The sequence below is a fragment of the Epithele typhae genome (assembly GCF_022376455.1).
Source record: "Epithele typhae strain CBS 203.58 chromosome Unknown BXZ73scaffold_31, whole genome shotgun sequence".
Classification (NCBI taxonomy): Eukaryota; Fungi; Basidiomycota; class Agaricomycetes; order Polyporales; family Epitheliaceae; genus Epithele; species Epithele typhae.
In genome coordinates this window covers 1-27958 of record NW_025954222.1, presented here as the reverse complement: position 1 = coordinate 27958, position 27958 = coordinate 1, and the positions used below count along the sequence as shown (strand labels likewise).

The 27958-nt window shown below is 60.6% G+C and overlaps 7 protein-coding genes across 7 annotated transcripts; 4 read left to right on the top strand and 3 right to left on the bottom strand.

Moving 5' to 3' along the window:
- Positions 1–5229: 5229 nt before the first annotated feature.
- Positions 5230–8673, bottom strand: BXZ73DRAFT_90536 (HSF-type DNA-binding-domain-containing protein; the record flags this gene model as incomplete). Its single annotated transcript, XM_048025672.1, has 6 exons — positions 5230–5772; positions 5837–7053; positions 7354–7675; positions 8249–8284; positions 8345–8513; positions 8573–8673. 6 exons carry the CDS (start codon positions 8671–8673, stop codon positions 5230–5232), a joined length of 2388 nt encoding a protein of 795 aa, XP_047876851.1.
- A 2838-nt stretch (positions 8674–11511) lies between these two features.
- On the bottom strand, positions 11512–13406 carry BXZ73DRAFT_78265 (uncharacterized protein; the record flags this gene model as incomplete). Its single annotated transcript, XM_048022844.1, has 4 exons — positions 11512–11619; positions 11802–13187; positions 13244–13253; positions 13324–13406. 4 exons carry the CDS (start codon positions 13404–13406, stop codon positions 11512–11514), a joined length of 1587 nt encoding a protein of 528 aa, XP_047876850.1.
- Positions 13407–14466: 1060 nt separating this feature from the next.
- Positions 14467–16899, top strand: BXZ73DRAFT_48489 (uncharacterized protein; the record flags this gene model as incomplete). The annotated part of the gene is made up of 6 exons (XM_048020066.1): positions 14467–14547; positions 14785–15210; positions 15261–16045; positions 16115–16675; positions 16724–16810; positions 16866–16899. The coding sequence occupies 6 exons, from the start codon at positions 14467–14469 to the stop codon at positions 16897–16899; spliced, it is 1974 nt and encodes a 657-aa protein (XP_047876849.1).
- Positions 16900–18908: 2009 nt separating this feature from the next.
- BXZ73DRAFT_102278 (uncharacterized protein) lies at positions 18909–20184 on the top strand (the record flags this gene model as incomplete). The annotated part of the gene is made up of 8 exons (XM_048015179.1): positions 18909–19010; positions 19069–19138; positions 19195–19342; positions 19401–19448; positions 19503–19563; positions 19618–19669; positions 19729–20081; positions 20140–20184. 8 exons carry the CDS (start codon positions 18909–18911, stop codon positions 20182–20184), a joined length of 879 nt encoding a protein of 292 aa, XP_047876848.1.
- A 441-nt stretch (positions 20185–20625) lies between these two features.
- On the top strand, positions 20626–21582 carry BXZ73DRAFT_102277 (uncharacterized protein; the record flags this gene model as incomplete). Its single annotated transcript, XM_048015178.1, has 7 exons — positions 20626–20727; positions 20784–20853; positions 20906–21053; positions 21111–21158; positions 21216–21276; positions 21335–21387; positions 21444–21582. The coding sequence occupies 7 exons, from the start codon at positions 20626–20628 to the stop codon at positions 21580–21582; spliced, it is 621 nt and encodes a 206-aa protein (XP_047876847.1).
- Positions 21583–21682: 100 nt separating this feature from the next.
- On the top strand, positions 21683–24592 carry BXZ73DRAFT_102276 (uncharacterized protein; the record flags this gene model as incomplete). Its single annotated transcript, XM_048015177.1, has 8 exons — positions 21683–21994; positions 22056–22088; positions 23596–23698; positions 23754–23800; positions 23863–24073; positions 24124–24288; positions 24342–24438; positions 24535–24592. 8 exons carry the CDS (start codon positions 21683–21685, stop codon positions 24590–24592), a joined length of 1026 nt encoding a protein of 341 aa, XP_047876846.1.
- A 157-nt stretch (positions 24593–24749) lies between these two features.
- On the bottom strand, positions 24750–27855 carry BXZ73DRAFT_102275 (uncharacterized protein; the record flags this gene model as incomplete). The annotated part of the gene is made up of 5 exons (XM_048015176.1): positions 24750–26097; positions 26191–26321; positions 26378–26403; positions 27036–27634; positions 27698–27855. 5 exons carry the CDS (start codon positions 27853–27855, stop codon positions 24750–24752), a joined length of 2262 nt encoding a protein of 753 aa, XP_047876845.1.
- Between the last annotated feature and the right edge of the window lie 103 nt (positions 27856–27958).

Genomic DNA, 27958 nt, shown 5'->3' with positions numbered 1-27958 from the left:
CGCACAGCTGACTCGCCCATGGAACTCGGTGTACGCCTCACTCCCCAGGTCGATTCGCTCTCGGACAAGGACGCAGCGTTCATGAAGAACTTCAAGTACGCTTCGGCCGTTGGTACACTCATGCACATCTAGGGATCACCAAGGGTCCGGGTGACCCGTGCGGGTTCGCGGGTGCGGGTACCACGGGTGCGGGTGCGGGTCTCATCTCCAGGACCCGTGGACCCTTGGCACCCGTTAGCACTGCACCTGAGGCTGACGCGTCGGGCCGAACACCACTAGCTATACATTTGCTTAGTAAGGGTGGCTGGAGGCCGGACAAAGTACATGTACGTATACCACTCGGTACCGCGGTACCCCTCATGCGCACCGTCTCGCACACACTGTCTCGGCGCCCGCACCATCTCGCCCAGTGCTCTGTCTCGCCCGTGCCCTCTCTCACCCACGCCCTCTTGCCCGCACCGTCCCCCTCGCCCCGTCTCCCTCGCCCGCGCCGTCTCTCGCCTGCATTCGCCATCTCTCGCTCACGCTGTCTTTCGCTCGCGCTGTCTCTCGCCCGCGCCCTCTCTCGCCTGCACCCTCTCGCCCACGCCGTCTCTTGTGCACCGTCTCCCTCACCCACGCCGTCTCCCTCGCCGTTTCTCAGCGCCCCAGTGGGCGGCAAGGACGCGTGGTGCGCATCGAGTGATGCGCGCCACGCGTCCTTCGCCGTCCTTGCTCTCCTCCACCGCCTGCTCCCTGCTCTGCCTCACCGTCTGTCCAAGCAAACGATAGCGACTACACAGTCGTCTGTCGTCTGCTGTTGGACTGCAGTGTCACTTGGTGACACTGTTCTCCCCTCCCCCTCCTGCCCTCGACCTCGACCTCCACCTTGGTCCTCCATGCCGTCCTTCACCCACCTTACCGGCCTCCCTCACAACGTCGAGAGCGCACGAGGACGTCCATCCGGACGTCACCAGTATGGAGATCGGAATATGGGGGCCGCGGCGATGTACCGCGGCCCCTGTTTTGGTGAGTCCTCCGCCCTGCCCTGCCGTATTCCCAACGCCCACCCGTCCTCCCTGCTGCCCAGTCGACAACTACAACAGGCCAAGGACGTCCTCCCTCCTCCTCTCGGCCCTCCAAGTCGCCCTCCTCCTCTGCGCCACTCTCCTCTGCGCATGTTGTCCGCCTGCGCCACCTCCCTCTGCGTCGCCCGCCTCTGCATCGCCAAGCTCCTCCTCGTCCCTCCTCGTCCTCCTCCGCTCGTGCTGCCTGCGCACACCGCTCGCGTACGCCGCCCTGCTTCACACCACCCTCCTCTCTTGCGCCGCGCTCCTCTGCCCGTCACCCGCCTCCTCCGCCTCCGTCCACGTTGCCCGCCTCCGCGCCGCGCTCCTCCAAACCGCGCTCCTCCGCCCGCCTTGCCCTTCTCCGCGCTGGCCTCCACCCTCCTCGCCCGTCCTGCTCCTCCTCGCCCTGCTCCGCCTACGCTTCTTGCCCCTTTCGCACCGCCCATCTGCTTACTGCCGCCCGCCCCCGCATTGCCCGCCTCGCCGTTGCCCTTCTCCGCGCATGTTGCCCGCCTCTGCACTGCCCTCCTCCGCACTGTCTTCCCCCGCGTCCGCCTCGCCTGCGTCCGCGTTGCCCTCCTCCGCCTCGTCCAGCTCCCCCCGCCTCATCCAGCTCCCCCCGCCTCACCTCCTCCGCCTCGTCCCGGCCCTGCGCCTCCTCCCTCGAGCCCTCCTCCATCTCTGCCTCGCCTGCATCCGCGTCACCTACCTCCGCCCGCGCTGCCCTCCCCTGCCTCGCCCGCCTCGGCACCGCCCTCTGCCTCCCTCCATCTGTCCCCTCCTGTAGTAGTGTACAATAAATATAATAATGCACAGCGTCTCTCGCCTGTGCCGTCTCCCTTCTCCCATGCGCCATCTCCCTCGCCCGCACCGTCTCTGTCCCGCGCCTTCTCGTCTGCGCCTTCTCGCCCATACTGGAGTCTCACCCACGCCATCTCTCTCGTGCCATCTCCTGCGCGTCACCGTCTTGGTCTCGCGCGTGCCGTCTCATGCGCCTCATCTCGCACATGCCGTTTCGCGCGTGCGGTATCGCATGCATGCTCTTGCGTGCAATACCTCACTGGTGACTCGTCCCAGGCCTGTTCACCCGCGGGTGTCCGCCGCGGGTGCACACCCGTGAGATACCCGTCCGACCCGTGTGTATGCTGACCCTCGGGTCTACGGGTGCGGGTGTGCGCGGGTACGGGTGCGGGTCGAATCAAAATCACCCGAGGGTCACCCGTGGTGAACCCTATGCACATCGCTGTTTGGACTCGACCCGATATTGCAAAGGCTGTCCAGAACGTCGCTCAGTTCATGGCGAACCCGAATCGCTCACACTACCTCGCTGTCAAGCGTGTCTTCCAGTACCTCAAGAAGACCCGCGATTTCGTCCTCACTGTGGGCGGCGAAGGTCCGATCGACCCTGTAGCCTGGTGCGATGCTGACTACGCAAACACGGCCAAGATGAAGTCCACGTCCGGCCACTGTGTCTTCGTCGGCCAGGGTGTCGTCTCTTGGTCCGCACGGAAGCAGACCGTTGTCGCTGCCTCTACAACCAAGGCCGAGTTCTACTCAGCCGCGAACTGTGGACGCGACGTCCTCTGGCTCCGCTCAGTCTACCAGGAGCTTCGCCTCATGCCGACGAACCCTCGACCTCCACCGACCACGCAGAACATGGATAGCACAGGCGCGATCGGATACATCAACCAGCCTGATGCTGTGTCGAACCGCACCAAGCACATCAACGTCGCGCTACACTGGGTTCACGAAGCGGTCCAGCGCAAGCACTTTGTCGTGAAGCATGTGCGCGGTGAGGACAATGTCGCCGACATCTTCACAAAGGTGCTCGCTCCGGTTACACACCTCCGTTTCGCAGCTCAATTGGGACTCTCCTCACCTACGTCCGTCTCTTCTCGTTGAGGGGGAGTGTTAGAATGGTGTTTACAACTCGATTAGATGGACTATTACTTACTCTTACTTACTATTCATACTCCGCTCGGCCGCGCCCGCGCTCTTGTCTATCTCGCGCTGGCGCTTGCGCTTCTCTCCTCAGTCGTCTCTCCATTCCGACTGAGGTATGTCTCCTACGGTACTCTGTCTACGACACATGTACTTACGTCGCCCATAGCACTCGCTCACTCTGCGTGCTATTAGGTATGATATAATTAGTCGTCTCTCCATTCCGACTGAGCACTCGCTCACTCTGCGTGCTATTATCCATTTCAACAAGAGCTCTACGTACGTTGACACTGCCGCCGTCTTAGTGCAGAATTTGTCATACGCAGACCATCTGGAAGAGGAAGTTCATGTTAGCGTTCGAGACGGGGACGGCAAGGCAAGAAGCGCACGGGACGACACCGTCCCCGCGCCCTTGGCATATGCCACACGCAGCGACTGTGGAGAATGCGACGGTATTGCATTCACAGAGGTCGGACTCGGCGGTAGATACAGGCCCTCCGTAAAGATCGTCGGGCGCGAGTGCTGGAACGAAAGACTCTGCGGTGCGCGTGAGATCCGCGATCCGAATCTATACGAATGAGCAAGCTGCGTACCGGGGAAGAAACAGGGAGACCATAGCCAGGCAGTAACCAGGCAGGGGCTCTGGCCCTTAGAATTGTTCATCTGTGACGGGAGGCGTCAGCTCTCGTCGCGCGCGCTGTTCGTGGAGGGAAGTACTTACCCAATCGAAATCACTGGAGCACGTCGCGTTGGTATGGACCTGCGCGCGGACGTGGCGCGACAGCGCTACGAGCGCATAGAGGGCTAGTACTTCGAATCCCATTCTATACAGAGGAAAAGAGTGGAGCAAAGGCGGGAAACAACAACAGAAGCGCGTGGCCGTCCGCCTTCCTACAGTTATATCATACGGCCGCATCGCTAGGCACGAAAAGCCTTGGCCCTGTCAGAATCAGTGTCAAGAAGCCAGACTCTGCACCGCGTGACAAACCTAGCGCACGATGCACGGCCTTACGGCATTTGAAGTTCGCAGAGATGGAAGCAGACGGTGAGAGAAATGGACGCTGATGAACAGCAGAGATGATGGGGCGCGATAACGCCCGTGAGAACCAGGAAAGGATTGAAGTGAAGTGAAGGGAAAGACTTGACTTTGAAATCTCGGTCAGGTTTTTGGAATACCTTCCAAGATATCGTCTTCGACTGAGCAAGTGAGGGCCGCAATGTCAGGCCGAAGTCCTGAAGGTTTGTTTTGTAAGCGCCGAAAGTCGGATCCTGCGCACAGTCGGAGGTACTTGACATGGCTCACTCGACTCCGTGCGCAGTCCTTCATCAATCATCTGCTCACCTCCGGCGGAAACATCTGCGGATCGTCCGGGTTCTATCGACCTGACAAGTCAGCGTTCTCTAGCGCGGGCCAGCTGAAAGTTCAAGTGAAACGCACATATCGGGTCGCTCTTCAGGCCTTGAGCGTCGGCAAGTGCGTACTCCCATCCGACTCTACCACCTTCATGATCCGCGATTCTGCTTCTGCCGTAGCTACGGCGGAAGCAGAGCGGAACGATCGCAACCCGATCATAGGTGATCATGGTACTGCCCGAGGGAGCGGTGCTCCTGATAATGCGCGTCGAGGGAGAGGTCGTAGTGCTGCCGCCGTAGGGAAGGGGATGCGGAGGTATGCTATTCCACTGATGCTGCGTGTGCTAGAGATACATGTACAGATAAATTCGACAAATGTATGAATGCATGCATGCGAGGAGTCGGAGATGGTCGCCATGGGCGGCGGAGACAGTGCACGGGCGGGCTTGCGTAACGTATGTGTGCGAGGTGCGGGGTGCGGGGTGCGAGGCGTATCGTGCGTGATGAGATGAGGGAGGAGGAGGAGGCGGGTGATCGTGGGCGGTGTGGGAAGAAGGGGGTGCGGACGAGGGACACAGCGACGGAAGCGGGCATATGAGAGAGGATCGAGGGGCGTGAGACTATACAGAGGGCGACAAGATGTGGGTGACGGACAGGGGGAAACGCGCCAGCGAACTCGGCCCAGAATGTGCGCAGGTCAGATGAAAGGAGAACGGGGGGCCGAAGTCGAAGGGCAAACAGGAGGCGAGGGCCAGGCTCCACCATGGGAACAACCAACAACCGCCCCTGCCCTCATGGGGAGTGCCGCAGGCGCCTGACCAGGCGCCCGCAGCGGCGCGCCCTCACGCGCAGGATACTCGAGAGGAACAGGACACCTCGCTCCCACCTATTCGATGACCTCGAACCGGCTCCGCTTCGCGTCGCGCCCGTCCGTACCGCCGTCGTCGAGCGCGCGCTTGCTGGACTCGGCCGCGCCCTCGAGCGAGCTCAGGCCGTTGAAGGACTCGCCGTTGACGAGGTTCTGGAGGATGAGCGTGTACTGCTCGTCGGTGAGACCCATGCCCGCGAGCGGGTTGATCTTCCCGTCCTCGTCATCCGCGCCGAGCGGGAAGCCTAGCGGGAGCGCCTGCTGCTGGATCGCGAGCGCGTGGTCGAAGGACGGGTCCGAGAGCGGCGGGACGCCGACCGAGCGGGGCACCCTCGAGAGCGTCTGGATGACCTTGAGGTGAGTGAGGTGCTTTTCGAGCACCTCCCAGAGGCCGTCCTTGGTGAACGGCTTCGGGAGGTGGTCGTTCATGCCGGAGGAGTAGTATTTCATGATCTCCGCTGGCTTCGAGTTCGAGGTCATGGAGATGATGGGCGTCATGTGGTCGAACTGGCGGATGAGCGACGTCGCGGACACGCCGTCGAGCTTGGGCATGACGATGTCCTGTACACAGCACATGCCGTGAGCAACCCGGAGCGGAGCCCTAAAAGACGCAGTGAAGACGCACCATGAGGACCAAGTCGTACTTCTCCAAGTTCATCTTGTTCACCGCCCCGACACCGTCGACCGCGACGTCGATCGTGCACCCAAAGATCTGCAGGAACTTGCTCGACACCTTCCGGCTCACCACATCGTCGTCCACCAGCAGCACCCGCGGCGGCACTGCCCACCCGGGCACGTACGTCGACCGCCGCACGCGTAGAGTCTGCGCGCTCGCCGGGCGCGCCATCCCGCCGCCGCTCCCGCTCGCCGCGCCCGCCGCGCCCGCCGCGGGGGCGTTGATGAACTGCGTCGGCGGCACGACGTCCGGCGCCGCGCCCGCCTGCGAGCTCTCGCCCTCCTCCTCCGGGTCCCCGCCCATGCCCTCGGGTGTGGGCAGCACCATCTCGGGCCGGCTGAGCACGCTCGGGTCGAAAGACCAGTTCCCGTTCGCGTCCTCGAGCGACGAGCGGGGGAGGAGGTGCCCGACCGTGAACACCTGCAGGCCCTCGTGGTCCATCGAGCCCGGGTCGACCGAGAGCCCGTACTGCGCCGCGTTCTCCATGAACATCCCCGGGTTGAACGCCGGGTCGAGCGGGCCCGCCTGCACCTGCGCAGCGGCGCTCGTCGACGCCTGCTGCTGTTGCTGCTCCTGCTCCTGCGCCTGCGCCTGAGCTTGAGCTTGAGCTTGAGCCTGCGCCTGCGCCTGAGCCTGAGCCTGGCCGCGCCGGGCGCGCGCCTTGCCTGCCGCCGTGGGCGTCTGAGGTGGAGCGGGAGCGGGAGCGTTCTGGGTGAGGTCGAGCGCGGGACCGGGCGTCGGCCGCATCCGCGAGAGCTCCTCGATGCGTGCGAGCGCGTCCTGTCTGCTCATCGGCCGAGCGGGCGCGTCGAGGTTGGGCATCAGGCTCGCCGCCGCCGCGAGGATCGTCGTCGCCCTCGAGCTTGGTCGTGCGGGGGCGCCCCCCGCCGCGGCCGCCGCGCCAGAGGGGTTTGCGCCCGCGCTGCTGGGGCCGGCGGCGGGGGCAGGGGCGGCGGCGTTCGAGCTCCCGCCTGCGCTAAAGGTCATGCCCGCGACCTCTGCGCGGCGCGAGATTTCGTTCATCTGGGCGAGGGACGCGCGCGCGATGTCGCCGTCGGGATAGGCGCCCATCATGCGCTGGGCCTCGATGGCCGGAAGGAAGGGGTTGGGGTCAGGCGCGTACGAGCCCGACGCGGGGTTCGAGATCTGTTCGGTCTTGAGCTTGCCTGGACCGGGCGGAGGGCGGGGCGCCGGCGGTAGTGGCGGGAGGTTCCAGAGCGATGGCCGGGAGGGGCGAGAGCGGGAGGAGGCCGAGGTCGGTCCATGGTCGCCAGCGACAGTGATTCGAGATTCGGGGGTGGAGGTGGTTTTCCGACATTGTCCAGCCGCGGTCGTGGGATGATTTGGACGGTAAATGCGAGGTGATTGCGAGAGCGCGAGAGAGCGATAGAGAGCATAAAAAAGAGAGCAGATAGTACACATTAGCTTGCTGCGAGCGATTAATTACTACGAAGAGACGGTCCCACCATTCTCCAACTGCAAGAAGTACTGAATCAAATTCTGCATGAGCCCGTCCTGCTGCGCCATGTTTCGCTGAAAGTTGACCATTTCAGAAAGCACGTTCTGATAGTTGGTCTCAAGCGAGCGGATGTGTGCTGCCATCTCGTCCTGGTCGCGCGTCATCCGCTCGATCTGAGCTTGCAGCGACTCAACGGTAACGGCGGATGATGGACTGGGCGAGTTCGCGCTTCGTCCTGTTGATTTCCGCGCCGCGGGGACTTTGCGCTTGATATTCTCAAGAGCGTCTCGCCGATCGGCGTGGAAGTCTGGATGTCGGAACGTCCAGCTCTGTAAAAAGGGGTATCAGCGTTAGGAGTTCGCAACCGTCAAGGGCTAAAGACATGGACATGCGCAGGCACGATGCGCGGTACGAGTCCTCGCGAGGCAAACTGACGGCGAGTAGGGAGTTGAGCCCTGCGCGGACATCTATCACACTGGTCTCACGGAAGAGCGACTTTCCGCAGTTCGACGAGCCTGTTCCCAGCGCGAGCCCACTCGAACCTCACGCGGAGCCTTCGAGCAACGGCATGCTCCGCGGCATCCGTTTCTAGCCCGCCGTTCACCACCACTCTGATATCGAGGGTGCAGCCGCGTCAACACACAACACCCTCTGTCACACCACGAGCATGCCGCGGTGGCGGCGCACGAAGCGCAAACCCACCCATGACATCCCGCCGCCGCCCACACCCACTCTCCTTGCCAACGGCACCACACCCGTCGTCTCCCTGCGCGCCCGCAACCTCCTATGAGGCCCCGCCGAGCTCAGAATACAAGCTGGACCGCCGGCCCGACCATGCGAGCCACGCCCTCCCTCGGCGTCACGCAACAAAGAGAATGGGGGAGGAAAAGAAGGCGACTCACGTGTTCGCCAAACTGGTTATCGTCCGTGTTTTTGACCTGTGAGAAAACAAAATTGAGCACGTCTGTTGGCGGAGGGAAGCCAAGGGGAATGCGTACTTTGTGAAAGTCATACTTGTTCAGTTGGCGAACGAAGGAGGCGAAGTTGGAGTGCTTGAACATGCGGGGGAGGATGGACTTTGTGAACTCGTTCATGTCTTTGACGACGAAGCAGTCCCCGTGGGGCCCCCATGCGACAACGTCGGCGAAAGACGAGTCTTCGAGCATCCTGGGGAAGCGGAAGTGTGGATTAGCGACCGAGGTGTGGTGAAAGGGGCATGTGCGTACTTGTACAATTTCTTTACAAAGTCTGATGTGGATGGCATGGCATCTTCGGGCTCATGCTTGACATGGGAGGAGAGGTGGTCGTGGGAGGAATCGCGGGCCATGTCGCGTTCAGGGAGGCGGGAGGAGGATTCGGACAGGCGACGGACAGAGGGAAGGTCGTCGCGCGACGATGAGGCGCGCTGATTTGACCAAGGCAGAGTTGCGGATGCGGAGAGGGACTGGCCCGAGAGCGGAGAGACGGTGGAGGAGAGGGACGGGTGGGTGTACGTCGGGGGCGGGTAGCGGGAGGAGGGGGGGAGTTGTGAGATGGGAGGGAGGACGTTGCTCCGGGGAAGGGAGCCGAGATGGAGCTGAGAAGGCGGAGGGAGGGTGGATGAGGGGAAGAGCTGGCGCTGGAGAGGCGGGTAGGAGGGCGAGTTGTCCATCTGTTATGAGGGGTAGGAGGTGGAGGACAAGCAGCGTCCGTCTTGAAGAGATCCGTTGCAGCAGCGTGCCCGTCCCAGCCACGGTCCCGTTCACCTCCCCGCGCCGAATCCGGCCCATATCGGCAGGTGGACCGGCCCGTTATGGCAGCGTCTCCCGCCATTTCTTTGTCGCGGGCTGAAAATTATGCTCGGCACACACGCGCGCCCGTCCAATTCCCGCTACCCCCAGCCTAAGACCCCCACCCTGGCGGGAGTCGCAAAGGTCCGTGGCCAGGCCGAGGCCGTCGTGGACGTTGAGTGCGGGATGGGGAACCGGGGCCTGGACCGCGGTCTGGGCCGTCGCAGTCTAACAATCAGGCACCGACGAACTCGAGCGAACTCCCGCCCTCCGCCGCCGTCGAGCGCCTGCAGACCGCCGAGAAATGAACGGCACGGCCTCGTGTCATCTCCGCCCGTTATCGATGCCCGGTTCCTCCCGACGCCCAGTTTTCGCTCATCCAACGCCCACGCGAAGGCGGACGGGCTCCAAAACGGACAGATCTTTCAAGACCATCGCTTGTCGTCCGTGGATCGTGGACGAACATCTGTCAGAACGCACCGAAGCGACAAAGTCGCAGAGAGCGCGCGACGACGGGCGGAGGGCGGCGGTCGATTGGGGCCCAGGCTGCGTCGGCGACAGGCCCAGGCGCGTGCCGACTACAAATGCGCTTTGGCGCCACAACGCCAGCTGCGCGCGCCTCACAAAGTCTGACCATGGTCGTTGAGGGTCGCTGTTCCTCGATGGCATTTCTTCCACGACCATCAAGCACTTTCGCTAACATCAACGACGCTATTGCCCATGACCAGTCCAGACCCCGCCACCGACTTCGCGTGGTTTCTTCGAACTTGTGCTTTGCCTTGAACTTGGACCTCAGTCAGCTGCCTCAGGCCCCTGCGAGATCGGCGGTAGTTGACTTCGGAATTCCTCACCCGTACCCCGCATTCTACCCGCGGTGCGCTCGGCTCGAATACTCTTGGATGACAGACAGGAGGCCTCGACCCGTTCCAGAACCGTCCACCCGCCCTCACCGCCCTCTCCCTTCCGGGGCGCCCCACGCTGCGTTCTCTCCATCGTTCGAAGCACGCACCCATACGTGACAGCCCAACCCGTGAACACGATCGCGACTCACGACGGGGGTATTGCGCGCGCAGCGGCACATCAGTTCGCGCGAACGACCGGACTCCGAATTCTGAGAGCGGCGTTGCTGCGTCGTCCGCAAGACGATGGCCTCAAACGTGTGCTGCTGCACAGGTAGGCGTGGCCAGGATGCTATTCCGGGAGTGAAATGCACGACGTCATCGACTTCGCCATCCATTTTTAAGAACACAACAGCACTATTGAGCTGTTTATACTCGCCTCACACCCACTCATCGCTGGCATATTTCGTCGCAGCTTCTCGACGCTACGCGACCAAACCACGCGGTCCGTGCGCAACCCTACTCAACATTCCCGCTTGCGAGCCGACGACCGTGGTTCAAACGTTCACGCTATGCACGCGTGAGTTCTCGGGGCCGCGACTGGTGCGGTGCGCCCACGATCATAACCTCCGTACGATTGCTGCTACATCTCCGACTCACTTCGGACCTGCGAGGTCTAGCCATTCGGCGTGCGTGCGTAGGTTCATCCCGTCCCTCGGCCTCTCGAGCACTGCAATACCTCCGTCCACCCAGGCCCGCGCGAACCACGCACATAGCCGAGTCAAGACACCGGTCCCGCGGAGCCTTGGATCGGGCCGGCGAACTCCACGGCGACCATGGATGGCGATCCTCAATCGCGTAGGCGGCTTATAAATATATCTTACTCTCTCAGTCCACATCGCTTCCACGGCCCGCACGGGGGCCCAGATGAGCCGGCCAAGAGACAAAGTCACACTGCAGGGCATCGACAAGACAGCCTCGACCGCGAGGAGGTCTAGGTCAGACAGTAGCGCGAACCCGCGACCGGGCTCCCCGAGCTCGCTCGGCATCTCCCATGCGCCACCCGTCTTCGCAACGTCGCGGAAGTGTGGCGAGCCCGTGACACCACCGACTCGACCGGCGCGCCCGTTGAGCGAGCTTCTTGCAGAGGATGAGCGTCGAGTCCAGTATACTTGCTGGGCGAGCAAGGCCGGTGTTTCGATCCCATCACGTCAAGCGGACGTGCGCAACTTCCGCACTGTTTTGTGGGTACTGCCTTCCCGTTCGACGAAGCGGCCACAAGAGTATGTCGCATGGAGATAGTACTGGCAGGGGTATTCATGCACCACACACCAACATACGGCGACATATGTATATGAATGCTGATTAAATCCTACTTTGACGGCGTCGGCGTCTCCCAACGAACCTCCACATAATATGTGCGCATACCTGGACCATCCGCGTGCCTACCATACACTTGCCGCTGAGATCTCAATCCCTTGTTATCCGGTATCGGCATCCACAAGTACCCAGTGTTCAGCACATGTTTCTCCGGCACAACGGCCGCTGTTCTCCGATCTAGCGCCCTGGAGTTCGCATCGCTCTTTCACCCCCTGCAGGGGAGGAACCAAATGGCAACCTCGCCAAACGCATGAAGCATGCCGTATTAAGCGCAGCGCATGAAGGCTACAATAACATAAGTAGTGATTGAGTCAAGGACTAATGACACGAAACCATCTATCTGAGTATTAACGACAGCGACGAGAGCAAGAGATGGAACACATCAGCTACCACAAAAAGCCAGAGTCATCCGCCATCCCACGAGCGCAAGACACAGTCCGGTCGAAGCCCTCCATGCATCTACACACCGCAAACTCATCTATGCGCGAGAGCCCCTCGACGCCGCGTTCCGTCTCCACACCCCCGCAGTGCACGCGCATCGCCCCTGGCGCCGCACGCGACACCGCAAGCGTCCCCCACACGACCTCGCACTCCCTCCCCCCGCTGAGGCGGACGTCCGTCACCTGCTCCATGTCCACCATATCCCCCACGACCGTCGCGGCGGCGGCGACGTCCGCCGCGCGCACCTCATCCAACGCGAGCACGAGCTTCGTCCGGCCGCCGCCCGCGCACACGCGCAGGCGTTCCCCGCGCACCTCGACTTCCACGCGCGTCGCGTCGCTCGTGAACGCACGGGTCAACGCCTTGCGCGTCGTGAGCCCGCGGAGCGCCCGGAGCGCGTACGCGCCCCGGATGCGCACGTCCATGTTCCCGTCCATGTCGTCGCCGGCCTTCGGGAGCACGAGGTGCTGGACGAGTCGCCGCATTTGGAGCATCGGTTGCCCGACGGCGAGGTCGAGCACACGCAGGCGCTTGAGCGGGAAGCGCGCGTCTTCGGGGACCGCCTGGGCGTAGGCGATGTACACGTCCTCGACGCCGAAGTGGGTGAGGGCGGTGCACTGCGCGAGGAAGGAGAGGAGGGGGGCGAGGGGCGTCGGCGGGCCGCGCGCGAGGCGGAAGTGGGTGAGGTGCGCGACGGGGACCGCGGGGGCCCAGCAGGTGTTGCTGAGCGCGAGGCGGCGGAGGTGCTGCGGCGCCCCGTCCGTCTCGTAAGGGCTGTCGTCCTGGATTAGTGTTCGGGGGACGCCGTCGCTTTCTTTGTGGAACAAGGAGGGGAATAGCCCAACCATTGGGCGTGAGAAATCGAGCGCCGGGCGGTTCTCGTCGAATGGGCGGCACGCCGTGGAGACGGAGAGCGACTCGAGGTGGGGGATCTTGAACGAGAACAAAGGCGCTCCGTGCTCGGGGACCGTCGCTCGTAGGGAGGGAGGGATGGAGAGCGCGAGGTGACGCACGCGACCTGCGACTGACTCGGTAAGGTGACCGGACACGCGATCAGAGGAAACGCGCGCTAGAAGTTGAAGCGGCATTTCCTGGGAGAGCGTCCCGAAGACATGGGCGGAGGGAGAGGGGAGGGAGAGGACGGTCCAGAGGGATGCGGTGGAGCGGGCGACGATGCGCCACCGTTGGCAGACGGAGGTGAGGGTGAGGCGGGCGCGGAGGTGCACATCTTGGGCACGCGAGGTTTCACTTTTGACACTGATATTAGGTGTGTGCGGTTCCAAGTCGTCGAGTGTGAACCAGAATATCGTGCTCAGGAGTTCCGGAGGGAGGGTGTGGATAGGGGCGTGGTCGTTCAGCTCGTTCTGGAGGAGGGAAAATATTCGCGAGATTGTCGTCGCGAGGTCGCGCAACTTTGTTGAAGTTAGATGGATGAACGACAAGCCAGGAGACCGCAAAAAGGACTTACAGCATCGGGCCTTCGTGAACAGAGTGCGATGAGGTGCCGATCAGTTGGAGAGAGAGAGGCTGAAGGAGAGGCGGACGTACTGGAGGTTATGGCGGACTCTCGACACCACATCCAGCAGGTTTCCCGCCAAGAGAGCTGGTTCCTCGGCGCGAACAAGGACCATGGAGGAGATAGAGCAGAGGGGGGAGGGGATGGGGACAGGGACCAGGGACGCACAGTTTTATGACCCGCGCGAGTGATCTAAGATCGAGAGTGAGGAGGCGTGAAGGTTCTGGCCGGCCAAAATGAGCAGGTGTTATGCTTGAGCGTAAATCTCTCGTTGGGCGACAGCGTTGCCGGATGTGGACGATCGAAACATGTCAGGCGCCCCCCTCCCCACGGCTCTCCGCCTTCCGCCCGTTACTCGACCTGATCCATGAGGGCGAGGGGCGACGGCTGCGAAACCGACTGACGTACTCCGGCTGATGCCACGTATTTCCCCCGGCCATATGAAGGCGGAGAGGACGCTGACTGCCCGCAACGAGACTTCGAAGGACATGCGCACCTGCAAGAACGGCAGCGAAAAGCCCTCCTGACCGGAATGAGTCACGAACACGGTCGCTCTGCGGCTTCGAGTTCCATATGTTGTCGTTCAGGAGCGGATCTCCGGATCGGGGTTCCGCGGCAGTACCTTGAGGATCAACGACGCCGTTTTACTTCCGCGCTCAGCAAGCATTCTCTGGGGGTGGGAGGACGGAAGACATCGATGAGCCAGGTGGAAGATAAGTATGGTCGATGGAAATGTGCGCACTGGGGCAGTGGGCGATCGTCCGAGCTCACAGAACTTCACACGCCCATGTGATGATGATCTCAAGGCACCATGAAGCGCGCGAGAGGTCACCCCACTGCGTTGCATGCGGCCGTCCTTCGTTAGCTTGATCATCGACCTGTTCTCCTCTACTGGGTCTTCTTCGTACACCATGGACCCGGGAGCAGCCCCCGCCGCGGCTGCCCCAGTAGCCGACTCTTTCCTCCGTTTCAACGCCTCCGCCATCCTCGTCAACAGCGGCAAGATCGCTAGGAAGCTGTATGACCTCCCTGCTCGCGCCGTCGCCAAACTGCGGCGGTTGGACAACATGGCCTTCGACCTGCAGGAGATTTCTCAGCAGCAGCAGCAGCAGCAGTCGCCTCCGCCTCTACGCATCGACGGAGGGTACGGGTACGGTTACCGGAGACAGAGGAGCATGGGTGACTCTGGAGCTCCGCCTATTCCCGGCCCGTGGGGTTTCCTCACCTCCGGCTATTTCATCGGGCTTTTCATCATGGTGAGCATTTACGGTGCCTGCATGCGCTTTTGGGTGGCTATATGCGCATTGTTCTTCTATTTGGTGTCGAGAACTGTCGGCCTGGACTGCACGCTCGGACTGCGCGAGGGGCCATTGTTGCCACACTCAGCAGTCCGCGCGTGTGGACTGGGCTCACACCTATGGTGGTTCGAAGTCAATGCATCTGGCCTTGTGTCGGATTCGGTGGTTGGAGAAATCCACTGAATGCCAGTCCAGGCCTTCCTCCTGAACCGGATCCAGAACATCGTTGTTCCCCCGCGGCGTCCTCTGGCGTTCCGCCTGCATCAAAGTCAACTAGACCACCAACGACGACACTCGCACTCGTGGTATCACATATTACTAGGCGCGTTCTTCCCGGTCGACTTTTCGTCCACCTTCTCTCGGACCGTTTTCCGCCTTCCATCAATATACTTGCTCGGCAAGGCTCTCCTCCTTTGGGCCGGCGTCCTTCTGCAAGTCCAAGAACCCTCGGCTTTCGAGCGTTTTGCTTGGATCAAGCCCCTCGAGGGATGGGTGATGGAGAAGAAGCTGGAGGATGTCTGCTGGTACACATTTCTATCCGCCTGCCTTGCGCTCTGCATCGGTACTCTTACTACCGGACTGGAAGGCCTCAACATCAACGATAGTGCCCCTTTCAATCTGGTACGCAGAACAAACGCCCCACTCGTTGGTCTTCACTTGACCTTCTGCAGTTCTCTTTCGCGTTCCAACTGTACGTAGAATCCGCCTCGCACGCGGAGCCCAAAGAAGGCGAAGACCTCCCCCGCCCTAATGTGCATGTGGCCGTGACCATTCTCCTCCCCCTCTTTCAACTCGCCGTCATGCACACACTCGAGATCAAGCCTCATTGGTCGCGCTTCCGGCTTGCATTCTCCAGCGCCACAAGTGCGCTCGCGCTCGCTCACTTCCACTACGTCCTTTGGCTCTCCGACAGCCCCTACCCTCTCACGACATACGCCGCGCGTGTCGTCGAATCCCTCATGCTGTCCGTGATCGCGCTCACGGTCACCCTCAACGCCCTCACCCAACTCCTCGCCGAAGGCGCCCTCACGCGCCCGCTCTTCGCACACGCCGCGCTCATGCCCCGCGCCGACGAAGACTTCACCGTCGCCCTCTTCCGCCTCGGCACTGCAAGCATGGAGGCGACCGCGGTCGCCGGACTCGGCAACGAAGTCGCCGCCGTCGCCAGCACGCACGCCTTCCCCTCTTCGCACCGCCGGCGCACCCCCTCGCCAGCACCGGGCCCGGACGATGGCGACGGCGAGCTCGAGATCGACCGCACGGGCGTGTCCGGGCTCGGCGCGCGCCGCGGATTCGCGCACGAGATCACTCGCGTGCGCGTCAAGGCCGCGAGCACCGACTTCTGGATGGACACTGTCCTGAACGTCGCGTGGCAGCGGCACTGCGGGACGTTCCTCGGGAGCGCGTGGCGCGCGATGCAGCGGGTCGTGCAGGCGGGGTGGGCGGGGGTGTGCGCGTGGGTCGGGCGGTGGTACGCGCGCGTACGTGGGTGGGACGAACACGAGGAGAAGGCGCGGTCGCCGAGCGTGGAGATCATCGCGCGGCCGCCGAACGTGCAGTGGAAGCAGGCGCGGACTCAATCGGAGGCACAAGGCGAGGCGCGCGCGAGGGGCGAGGAGGTGCACACGGATCTGTATGCGCGGTTCCTGCGGGGCGAGGAGGTGAGTGACGACGAGGAAGAGTTCGTGCCGGAAGACCGCGCGACTCCGGCGCCAGACGCACCCAGCGAGGGCGACTCCGACGATGGCGAAGGCGAGCGTTTCGAGTCTGCCTCGGAGCACGACGGCGACGATGAACTGGAACACGCGCGCCTGTACGCGGACCTCTCCACCTCGGCCGACATGGCCTCCGCACCACTCCTGCTCGCGCACATGATGGATGGATCTTCGACTCCGCTCACGCGGACCGCGTACCGAAGACTCGCCGCAGGGCCACCGCGCGACGCTGTGGATCCGATCGACGAGTGGGACGCGTTCGTGGACGTGCGTCGGGCGGAGAAGCGTGCGCGGATGCCGGAAGACGAGAACCCGCGGACATGCGTGATCTGCACCGTCGAGCCACGAGACATCATATGCTGGCCCTGCCGGTGAGTACGCCCTCTCGTTCTGGTGTCATCGCTTACGAGAAGTTGCAGGTGTCTGGCGTTGTGCGACGATTGTCGGGATAACCTCGCGTCGCGGTCTGCAGCGTCGAAGCATACATGCCCGTGTTGTCGTCGGAGGTGCGTCTTCCAGTTTCGCCTCTTCGAAGATGTGCTGAGACGTTTTGCCATACAGCGTTGAGGGGTACTCGAAGATCTACATTCCGTAGACTTACGCTTTGTGTTTGTATATTGTCCGGATGGATTGTGTATTATGCCGCCATTGGCATGCGAGATCTAGTCAGATTACGCCAGTCAAGCCCCGCTGACTCTTGGTTATATATCTCGACTTGGTGTGGCAGCGACTCTGATGGTCACCGGATCTGCTTCACTGTCAGTTTGTTCTGCGCCACCACCTCTTCCATCATCCGGAAGCACTCTGATGGTGAGATCCTGCATCGCCTTTAACATTTCATGGACAATACTCGCACGTGGTGCAGCGATGGTAGATTTTTCATATATGCTTATCGTCAGAGTCGGGCTTGCGTTTCCCTTTCCTCTGCTCCTGACTCCCCGGATAGTATGCGCTTTGCGGTTTTGACACCCTCCGCTTTGACGCTTTTTGCCTACCACGTGCAAGCCCAAATCAAGACCACCGCAACATGTTCCAGTGACTATGGCTGGGTACGTGTCCTACTTCCCCCATTGGGTATACCTCTAATCGTCCGTGTAGATGAATAACACCAAGGGTCAGAGCCCCTGCCTGGTAACTGCGTGGCTCTGGTCCCCTTGCATGCCCGGTACGTGCATATACATACCGCGTGATTTTCACCTCGTCTCATGCACCCCAAGACTCCTACCTCCCCGCGCTCGCAGTAAACGGCCTGTATGGGGGCATCACTGCGACAAATCTCTCGAACCTCTGCCAATGCAACACTGTCACGTACTCAACGATCGCCGCGTGTGGCATCTGCCAAGGACGCGGGAACGGTGCCGTTGGGTGAGTGCCCCCTCGTGTCACTCCCCGTCATCCAGCACGATGCGCAGCGCTGACGCGGACGTAGGTGGTCTGATTATCACAGGTTATGCACCAAGATCGCGCCCATCTCGCAGTACGTACTGCGTTGCCTGCGAAGGGCTCAAGGATGTCGACCCCGCCGCCGAGCAGATATCCTATGGACGTGCCGAGCGGGACTGAGATCCCTGTATGGGCGTTCCAGGATGTGACTGTGAGTATCGAGCCCCGTATTGTCTGCACGGCGAGATTCTTGATGTGCCCCAGGTGGAAGACGTGTTAGACGTAGGCGAGGCAAAGGCAGCCGCCGAGAGTGGCAAGTGCTCCTTATCGTGAGGCACTGTCCATTCCTGATGCGATCGATCCCCCCAGCGGCAGCGGCAGCTAGTTCGACAACAACCTCATCTTCGACGAGCACTACTACCGGCACCACGACCACCGGCAGTACCACGACCACCCATGACCATGTTGCTGCGATCGCAGGTGGGGTAGTAGGTGGAGTCCTGGGCGGGATATTCGTGGTTGGTATAGTTGTGTTCTGCTTCCGCCGTCGGCGTGCAGAAACAAGGGCCGTTGAGGTGGTAGAGTCGGATGAGAGTTCGCACTTGCCGACCCTCAAGGGCGACCCGACTGGGTTGTATCGCTATGTGCGTTTCACTTGAACGTTCACCTCGCCCGCGCTGCAGGACGCTGACTTGCCAGGATAGAACCCGGATGATCCGCGGACGTTTCCGCCGGAAGTGAGCGTTTAGCTTCCGTAGACTCAGGATAAAGGACGTGAGGTATTTCAAGTACTTCCGACTGTGCGCATTTCGGCGCTTACACGATCGACCTTCAGAACCTCGGTCTAGCAATATTGCGGCCTTCACTTGCTCAGTCGTACAAGATATCTGGGATTTTGGTGTAATAGGTCATAAGTCTTATTCTTCACTTCGGGGTTCTCATGGGCGTTATCGTGTCCGATCATCTCTGCGCATGTTCATCAACGTCCATTTCTCTCACCTTTTACTGTTTCCGTCTCTGAAAACTTCTGCCGCGCGACAGTACCACGTGTGTGGGATATGTCACGCTTGGCTTCTGAACACTAATTCTGACAGGCGGAGGCCTGCCGTGCCTGGCGATGCGGCTGTGTCATATAACTGTCTGGAAGGCGGATGGCCGCGCGCTCCTCTCATTGTTTCCCACCATCACCCACCCTCTTCCTCGACGTTCTTTCTGGACAACATGAAACTCGAAGCATTGGCTCTTTGTGCGCTCGCAGCGCTGTTGCGCCACGTTCGCGCGCAGGTCCATACCAACGCGACGTGCTCCAGTGATTTCGATTGGGTAAGTACTTTCCTCCACGAACAGCGCGCGCGACGAGAGCTGACGCCTCCCGTCACAGATGAAAAATTCCAAGGGCCAGAGCCCCTGCCTGGTCACCGCCTGGCTCTGGTCTCCCTGTTTCTTCCCCGGTGCGCAGCCTGCTCATTCGTACAGATTTGGATTGTGTGTCTCACGTGCACTGCAGAGTCCTTCGTCCCGGCACTCGCACCCGACGATCTTTACGGAGGCCCTGTATCTACTGCCGAGTCCGACCTCTGTGAATGCAATACGGTCGCATTCTCCACAGTCGCTGCGTGTGGCATATGCCAAGGGCGCGGGGATGGTGTCGTCCCGTGTGTTTATTACCATCCCTTCCCCGTCTCGAATGCTGACACGACCTTCCTCTTTCAGATGGTCTGCGTACGACAAGTTCTGCACTGAGACGGCAGCAGTGTCAACGTACGCAGAGCTCTGGTTGCAAGGGAGTGCTCATGATTCTTATGCGAAACGCAGATACCCGTACACAGTTCCCAGCGGGACTGAGATTCCGGCGTGGGCGTTTCAAGACGTGACGGTAAGTTCTAGAAGCCGCCTTTTTGCACTCCATCTTCTGACACGTGCTTGCCAGGAGAGCAATGTGTTCAACGTGACAAAGGCCAAGGCAGTCGCGGCTAGCGATGGTTGGTTTTACCTCTAGCCGCCGTCATCCCAGTGCGACAGGCTGACGCCGTTTTTGCAGCAGCAGTCCCAAACAGTGCTAGTACCGCGCCTACTTCCGCGACCAGCACAAGCAGCGGTGCAAGCACTGGTACAGTTTTGAGCAACACTTCGACAGCGCAAACGACGAACAGCTCCACGAGTGATGCCAGTACTGGCTCTCCTACCCCTCACCGGGACACCGCCGCGATCATTGGTGGCGTGTTGGGAGGGGTGCTGGGCGTCATCATCGTCGGTGGTCTGGCTGCTTTCGTCGTCCGGCGGCGGCGGAGGACTGGCGCCGCTGTACGCGAAACGGATGACGTGGGCACCAGCACAATGCATGAGACCCACTCGCCGGAGCTGAAGGGCGATCCAGCTGGGTTATATCGCTATGTGAGCTTCTTTCAAATGATCCTATGTGCGCGTTCAGACTGACAAGTTTCATCGATAGAACCCAGACGACCCGAGGACGTTCCCGCCGGAGCTGAGCGTGTAGCTCCGCGAATTTGGCAGATGGACTTAGTTTTCTCCTGAGGTGAGATGGACGTAGTGCGACGGGCATTGAGGATATGGGGAGGCGATTAACGGGATCCCATAACCGGGGGTGAACAGTTCTGTTGACTCGTGTCATACACGTTGTTGCCTCATCATCTTCGTTGTATGGTCCTCGGCCAACTGAGCATGCGTATCCTCGTGCGAGTCGCTTCTATCTCTCAAAGCGCCGAGAAGCCGCACAGATCCAGAGGGCATATCACGGTGAGAACACATCTGTACAACAAGGTTCTGATCACTAATGATCCTGGCAGTACCAATGTCAATGTCAAGTGAACGACATCAACAGGAGCTGATGGGTTACACGCCCAAGCTTCAAATGGTTGTCTCGAGCGAGCAAGTGTCCGTGCTTTCTCCCGCCCCCTCCCCGTTTGCTTTGGACGGAATGCGCCCCGCCGCGCTACTTCTCTCCACTCTCACACTCTTTTCATACTATACCCGCGCGCAGGTGCACACCAATGCCACATGTTCCAGCGAATTTGACTGGGTATTCTAATTTCTGCACGTCATATCCCTGCGCATTCTAATTAATCATATCTCCAGATGAACAACTCCAAAGGCCAGAGCCCATGCCTCATCACCGCCTGGCTCTGGTCCCCCTGCTTTTTCCCGGGTACGTGCGACCCATGTTTTCACGAAGCGACCCTCGCTCACTCCCTTTCCAGAATCCTTCGTGCCCGCCCTCGCTCCGGGCGGCCTCTACGGAGGCCCGATATCTACGTCGGAGTCTAACCTCTGCGAATGCAATACAGTTGCGTTTGCCACCATCGCTGCATGTGGCATATGCCAGGGGCGCGGGGACGGTGTCATCCCGTGCGCTGCTTACCTTACCTTCCCCGTCCCAACGTTGACGTGGATTTCCCCTTTCAGATGGTCTGCGTACGACAGATTCTGCACTGACACGGCGGCAGTGTCGAAGTGCGTGTGTTCACAAGGAGGTTCAGGAATTGGTACTAAATTAGATGCGTTTTGTAGATACCCGTTCAACGTTCCCAGTGGGACTGAAATACCCGCATGGGCGTTTCAGGATGTGACGGTAAGCATACACACGCGAACCTGGACAGAATTTGGTGTGTTGAACTACGTTTACGTAGGAGAACAACGCTCTGGACGTCGATGCGGCGAAGGCGGTCGCTGAGAGCGGTACGTGAGTTCAACTTTCATTTAAACGTTAGCGCAACTAAGAAGCACGTCGTTTCACAGTTGCGGCAGCGGGAAGTACTACCACCACCACACCTCCTCCAGCGTCTTCCTCTTCGGTGTCCCCAGCATCCGCTTCCGTGCAGCCGACGAGTCGACCTCCGCAGTCTTCGGCAGAAACTCCCGCCTCTCGGACCACTAGTTCATCAGGTACCAGCACCTCTTCCACCTCCCAAGGCCTACCCATCTCCGGGAACTCCTTCTCTTCCAAATCTACTATCGGGTCACAATTGCCATCCGCCATGAGTGGGCCCACCGCGGGGCCTAACTCTTCATCCACTTCAGCAACCTCCTCTACTGGTGGCCCCGTTGGCTCCGACTCCCCACCCTCCAACATCAGCGCGATCGTCGGGGGAGTCGTCGGTGGTACCGTGCTCCTCGTGGGGCTTTCCGTCGTCTTCTTCATCTTACGTCGCCGCCAGCGCGTCGGCAATGCGGCGCGCGCCGCGCTTGCAACCACCGCCACTGGACCGCAGAGCACAACGACAGAGTCGAGCTTCTGGGGCGTGCACTCGCCTACGCTGAAGAGCGACGACACCGGGCGGTACCTCTACGTGCGTCAAACCCCCCATATTCATCCATGTAAACGTGGCTTAAGCACACGCGCACGTGCAGAACCCGGACGACCCGAGGACGTTCCCACCGTCGGTGAGCGTCGGGTACAGCATACAGACGGGGTCGATGACGAGGGATTCGCGTGTGGACGAGGGTCCGCGGTTGACGAAGCCTATGCTTCCCGAGCTTCAGATCTAGTAGCGCGCTATCTTGGAGGGTGTATGCGGCGCTCTTTACAGCTCAGATGATCGTCTTGTCGCAAGTGGCGATGAGGAACCTATATATATATTCCTTCGGCTTCAAGTTTGTTCGAGCGCAGGTAGGTACTAGTCCAGATCGCTCGCCTTCTGATCCTCCAGCCCATGAGTGTGCGGGCTTTCTGGAATGCCGTGCGCACGTGCGTTTCTGTGTACACAGGGGCGGTGATGTAGTGCACTGGCAGTACGCAGCTGAACTGGATCTAACCGGGAGGCTGAAGCCACGTGTGTGTGACGCGCGTGTCTGACACTCCGTCACCTGTCACAACCATCGTAGTCACAGTCATTCAAATCGATCAACGCAGCCAAGTACATGGTGCTTGAACTTCACGCCCGCGACCTATTCTCACAGTACCCGTCTACAATGGAAGCCCAGACCTCGTCATATCATCCCCATTTGCGCCCGCACCCCGGTACCGTCGGAGTCGCTCAAGCGCAGATGCTAGCAAGGATTGCCAGCATGAGGGCCTCTCTTCAGCGAATCTGTAAGTTCTCATGCTTTGGCTGTGGCTGCGTGAAGGGAAGGTCATGGAAACTCGTAGGACATTGCACTCTTCTCAGTCAGAGCGTTGCTGGTTCTCCATCGATTGTACTCGCGTCCTTACAGGGTCAGCAGTCAAGCAACCGCTTTGGTGAGTTATCTTCATTTTGTACGGACGGCGTGTGCTCACGCCGCCGGAAGGATCTAATCCACGCACGCATCCCTCTGCTCCGCATCCATCGCAGTCGGCGGGATGTTCCTTCATGGGCCTGGTCTCGCACTTCATCCCCGTCCCCTTCATCGTCCCAAATATCTACGCCATGGCAGCTTCAAGTAGTGGATACCGCCACCCTTGTTCACCTTGGCCCGGGAGTACAAGATGCTGAAGAACCACCGAGCGGACTTTCGATATCGTCGCTGCGTGGAAATGATCGACCGCGGGGAGAAGTCTTACGGATGGGCGGAGCCGGTCGGGGGCTTTGGTGAAGAGCGTCGGAGGAAGGCGAATCGGAAGGTCGTTATGCGCCGAGTTCGTAAGTCTCATAACGCTGTTCGCTGTGCCATCGGAGGTTCATGCTGTCCAAAGGATCTGCACGCCAAACCGACAAGAATCGTCCCACCTCGCAGTCGAGCAATTTAACGACGGCCCCGCGACATAGACGACCGCTTTCTCATCCTCGGCGTCTCGTGGAACCGGGGGCCGCCTTGAGGTGTTTTCAGCACTCGGCCGTGAACTGAAACTACCACATCGCGCCCGAGTATGACTGAACAGGAGCTATTCTGCGGCGGCTCCCCGCATCTCGGTCAGTTCGTACGCAGCACTTCTCCCGGGTTATTTTCTGACGAAGTCATCCTCGAGTAGTACATGCGTATATACACTGCCGGACCCCTTCAAGCCTTCATCACTCGCGCACTCTCCGCCATGACCAAACTCATCGCCGTCTGCGATGCAACAGGAAACCAACGTACGTCGTCATATGCGTCTATGCCTATCACTTGCACTCAATCGCCATCTACTAGGGGGCGCCGTCGCTAAACTACTCGTCCAACATCCGTCCGAGTACAGCGTCAGCACTCTCACGCGCGATCACGTTCACCGGCTGCCCAAGCTCTGACTGCGCTCGAACAGGTCTCCGCCGCGCTGGCTGGATGCTGGGGCGTCTTCGGGGTCACCAATTTCTACGATACGAAGATTAAGGACGACCCGGGGAGCGAGGAGCGGCAGGGGAAGAACCTTGTCGATGCCGCGCTCGAGCACGGGCTGGAGTGCTTCGTGTGGAGCACGCTGCCCAGCTCCGATAAGCCCTCGGGTGGCCGGTTTGTGTCTCGTATCTATGAAGGTACGGCAGTTAGCCTGACAGACTGTCGATGATGCTGATGAGAGCATCAGGGAAGCACCGGGTCGATGATTATATGTGCAAGACGGGACGGCCGGGGACATTCATATACACGGGCAACTTCTACGAGAACATGATCTTCCGCTTGTACGTCAAGTACGACGAAGGGCAAGACCGCGTGGAGTTCACTCAGGCGATCATTAACGAGGACACCAAGCGTGCGTTAGCTGTCATTTTTATTCTTGTCCCTGACGAAGCCCTGGCGTTGCAGTTGCCATGCTCTATGTGCAGAAAGACCTCTCGGCGGTTACGAAAGCTGTTTTCGACAATTGGGATACACACCGAGGGGTGTTGAACCATCAGTATCTGTACGCCACCGACGCCCGCTCGAGATTGTGGAGAACATCAAGCGGCGTAAGCTCTGACTCGTCCTTGCACGGAATCTGCTCTGACACGATTTACAGTGACGGGCAAGAACACGTCCTACCGCACTCTCGAATCGACTGGGGTCCCGGACCGTGACATCATGTTCCGATTGTACAATGAGGTGGGCATGTACGGCGACAAGGCGCTCCTGGACGAGAACGTGACCTGGGTTGGAGTGACAACGCACGGGATCGACGAGCCCCTCATCTCGGTCTGCGTCTGCTGTGATCTACGCTTATGTAAATGCATCTCATCACCGATACATACCGTCCCAGATGGTGTCGTCGAGCACCGGTGGACGTACTGTAGCCTCTTTCACCGCCGCACCCTTCAACATGTGTACTTCCAGCTGTGGAAGCTCGCGTTGCATCCGCTCCACCCATCCCTGCGCCGTCCTCGGACAGTGCAAGACGATTCTCTCCACCCCAGCCAGCCGTCCTCCGAGGCACAGCTGCTCCAAGAAGGCTCTCTTCACCACCCAGATCTCCAGCTTGGCCAGTCGCAACGGTTCCCGGCGTGCCGCCTCCTTCGCCTGCGGATCTCCCCCGATGACCTCTCCGAGGTCCCTGACCGCCGCCGCGACGGCCTCGGGGGTCCTCTGGCGCCAGTAGGCCACGTACACCGACTTGAGCCTCCCTACGCCTCCGCGCGCGCGGCGCACGCCGTCCACCAAGAACACCATCGCCGTGTGCACCCGGGCGGTCGCGCGCAGGGCGACAGACTCGAGCTGCGTCCAGGGGATAAGTGCCTGAACCTCCCGCTCGGCGGCTTCCCTCGTCTGCGTGGTGAAGTGGTACCGCTGGAGCCAACGCCGGGTGCCACGGGCGTCCGCCTGGGCTCCCGCGAGCGCGGCGGTGACCGCGTCGGCGCCGTAGTCGAGCACGAAGGTGACGTCGTCGGCGCCATAGTCGAGCGCGAGCCCCGTCGGATTCCCGACGGAGGCGAACCAGTCCGGGACGGCGTGGCAGTCCTCGAGCGTCACGGCCGTCGAGGCGGGGATCGAGAGCAGCCGAAGGAAGGAGTCGGAGTTGCGAGCGAAGAGCGTTTCAAGACGAGGGAGGTGGATCGGGGGTAGCGCGGCTCCTTCTGAGTGGCTCCTTTCACGGACGGAAAAACTGAGCTCCTTGAGCGTAGAGGCGCAGGCGGAGAGGGCCGTCCGAATGTCTGTGCCGGACAGGTCGTCCACGCGTTGTAAGTGGAGACGTGTGAGGGCCCCGCACGAGAGCGCAGGAATGGATCTAGCCCCGATTATAACGATGGTATGCAGCTTCGGGGGTCTCGTAGGGAAAAAGTCGTTGGGGAGTTTACAGACAGTAGTGCTGAGAGACTCGAGATTGAGGAAACTTGAGCCTTGCTTGAAACGCTGATGGTCGTGCCTCCAGAAGGTGCAGACGATGGATAGGTTGCGGACACGAGGGGCGTACTCCAACATCGCAGGGTCGAGATCGAGATCGAGATCGTCGCACAGTCGGAGGTCGAGCGGGGTCTGCTGGGAACGGTGCAGGAATGCTTCCCTCATCTCTTCGTGCGAATTCTGGTGGCGATTCCAGTCGATGGTTGACCACAGCGACCCCGTGCTGAGCGCGACAATGCGCCAGCGGCTGCAGACCGCACAGAGTCGCACACATTCGCGCATGGAATGCAGGTGGGGGGAGTTCGAGATTCTTATTCCCAGGCGTGGGTGATGGAAATACACTTCTTTCCTTGATGGCATTTTCTTCCTTTTCTCCTCCACAGAGATTTGAAATATGATGGCGAGGATTTCGGCGGGGAGGCAGTGGATAGGGGTCGGGATCTGAGTGTGCTCTTGAGCCACGTTTTCCGCCTGAAAATGTTTTGAGTCACAGATAAAACCACACTTTTTCACGTATTCCCACGTACGTATGCTTCGTCTCTGTGGAGTGGAGCTACAATGAGCTAGAGCAAGCATGAAATAATAGGTGTGTAGCGTGCCTTTGGGGAGGATGGGATGGCTCCGGGAATGCGGCGTCCGGTTGGGGACCATATTCCATTTGCAAAAGCTCAAGCCAGACATGATCTTGTGTGTCTTCTGCAAGTCCCGTCATACGGTGCATCGTGGTCGGGCTCGGCTGGGGATAGGCAGGTGTAGTCTCCCAGAAGGGCAGATGCACCTCCTATTCAGAGTCAGAGCCGCGACTCGGAGCTCCGGCGCGGCATCTCCGAGGCCGGTGGTTGCCGTTGAATGACGTATCCGTTCTCCGCCATGGTCTAAGTAGCTTAAGTACCCGCGCTCAGGCTCACTTGTCATGGATTGTCTACCCACAAACACGCACTACACTCGCGTCTCGATGGCACTGCTGCCTCGTACGACTTTCCGTCGCGGCCTCGGCCGTCAAAATGTCGATTCAGATGCACCCTGGAGTTGGAAACTACCATCGTAGCTCGTTCAATACAGAACTCGGGCACCCCGTCGTCAGGCCTTTAGGAACGGGTCGCGCGAGTCGTCATGGATGAAAACAGGGCCACGTGTGTTCTAACGATCACACGCGAGCTCTTCGTTTCCATCAGTGGTACACACTATCGTCCCTCATCGCCTTGTCCAGCGCCGGTAGGTTGACTTCCAACAGCGCCCGACCCTTCAGCGCACGAACCTCTAACTGCGGCAGCTGCTCGCGCATCTGCTCCACCCACGCCTCCTCCGTCCTCGGGCAATGGAGGATGATCCGCTCCAACCCCTGCACCCGCCCCCGGAGCTCTAGCTGCTCCAGAAACACCCTCTTTTCCACCCAGAGCTCCAGTGAGGTCAGCCCCAACGGCGCGCGCGCGATCTCCTCGCTCGCCTGCGGGTCTCCGCCGACGACCTTCCCCAGCGTCCTCACCGCGGCCTCCATGAGCTCGGGCCGCTTCCCGGGCCGCTTCGCGATGACGCGCAGCGACGCGATTTTGCCGCCGCGCGCGAGAGCGAGGCAGTTCGCGACGAAGAGCACCGTCGTGTGGACGCGCGCGCCGGCGCGCAGGGTGACCGCGACGAGCTGTTTCCAGGGGATGAAGTTCTTGAGCTTCTCTAGGACGTCCCAGAACTGCTCGGACCTGTTGTCGGGGCAGCGAGAGTACCGGAGGGAGAGCCGTGCGTGGGTCTCCGGGGCCCCGGCGAGGACGACGGCGACCTTCAAGGGGCTGAAGTCTAGCTAGAGTGTCGTCCACTGTGGGGTGTACGTGGAGGGGAGAAAGCCATTCAACCGGGCATAGAAGTTTTCGTCGCTGACGTGCACGGCTGCGGATGAGGGGAAGTGGAGGCAAGTGATGGTGAAAGCGTGAAGCGTGTAACCGTCAATGAAGAGCTGTTGGAGGCAGGGGAGTCGCACAATGTATAGGTCGGCCCACTTGTAGGTATTCATAGCGAAGTGACGAAGTGTTAAGCTCCTCAGTGTAGGACCGCAGGTCCTGAGAAGGCGCAAGAAGTGGGGCATCCAAACTTTGCGCATGCTTGACAGGGATAGA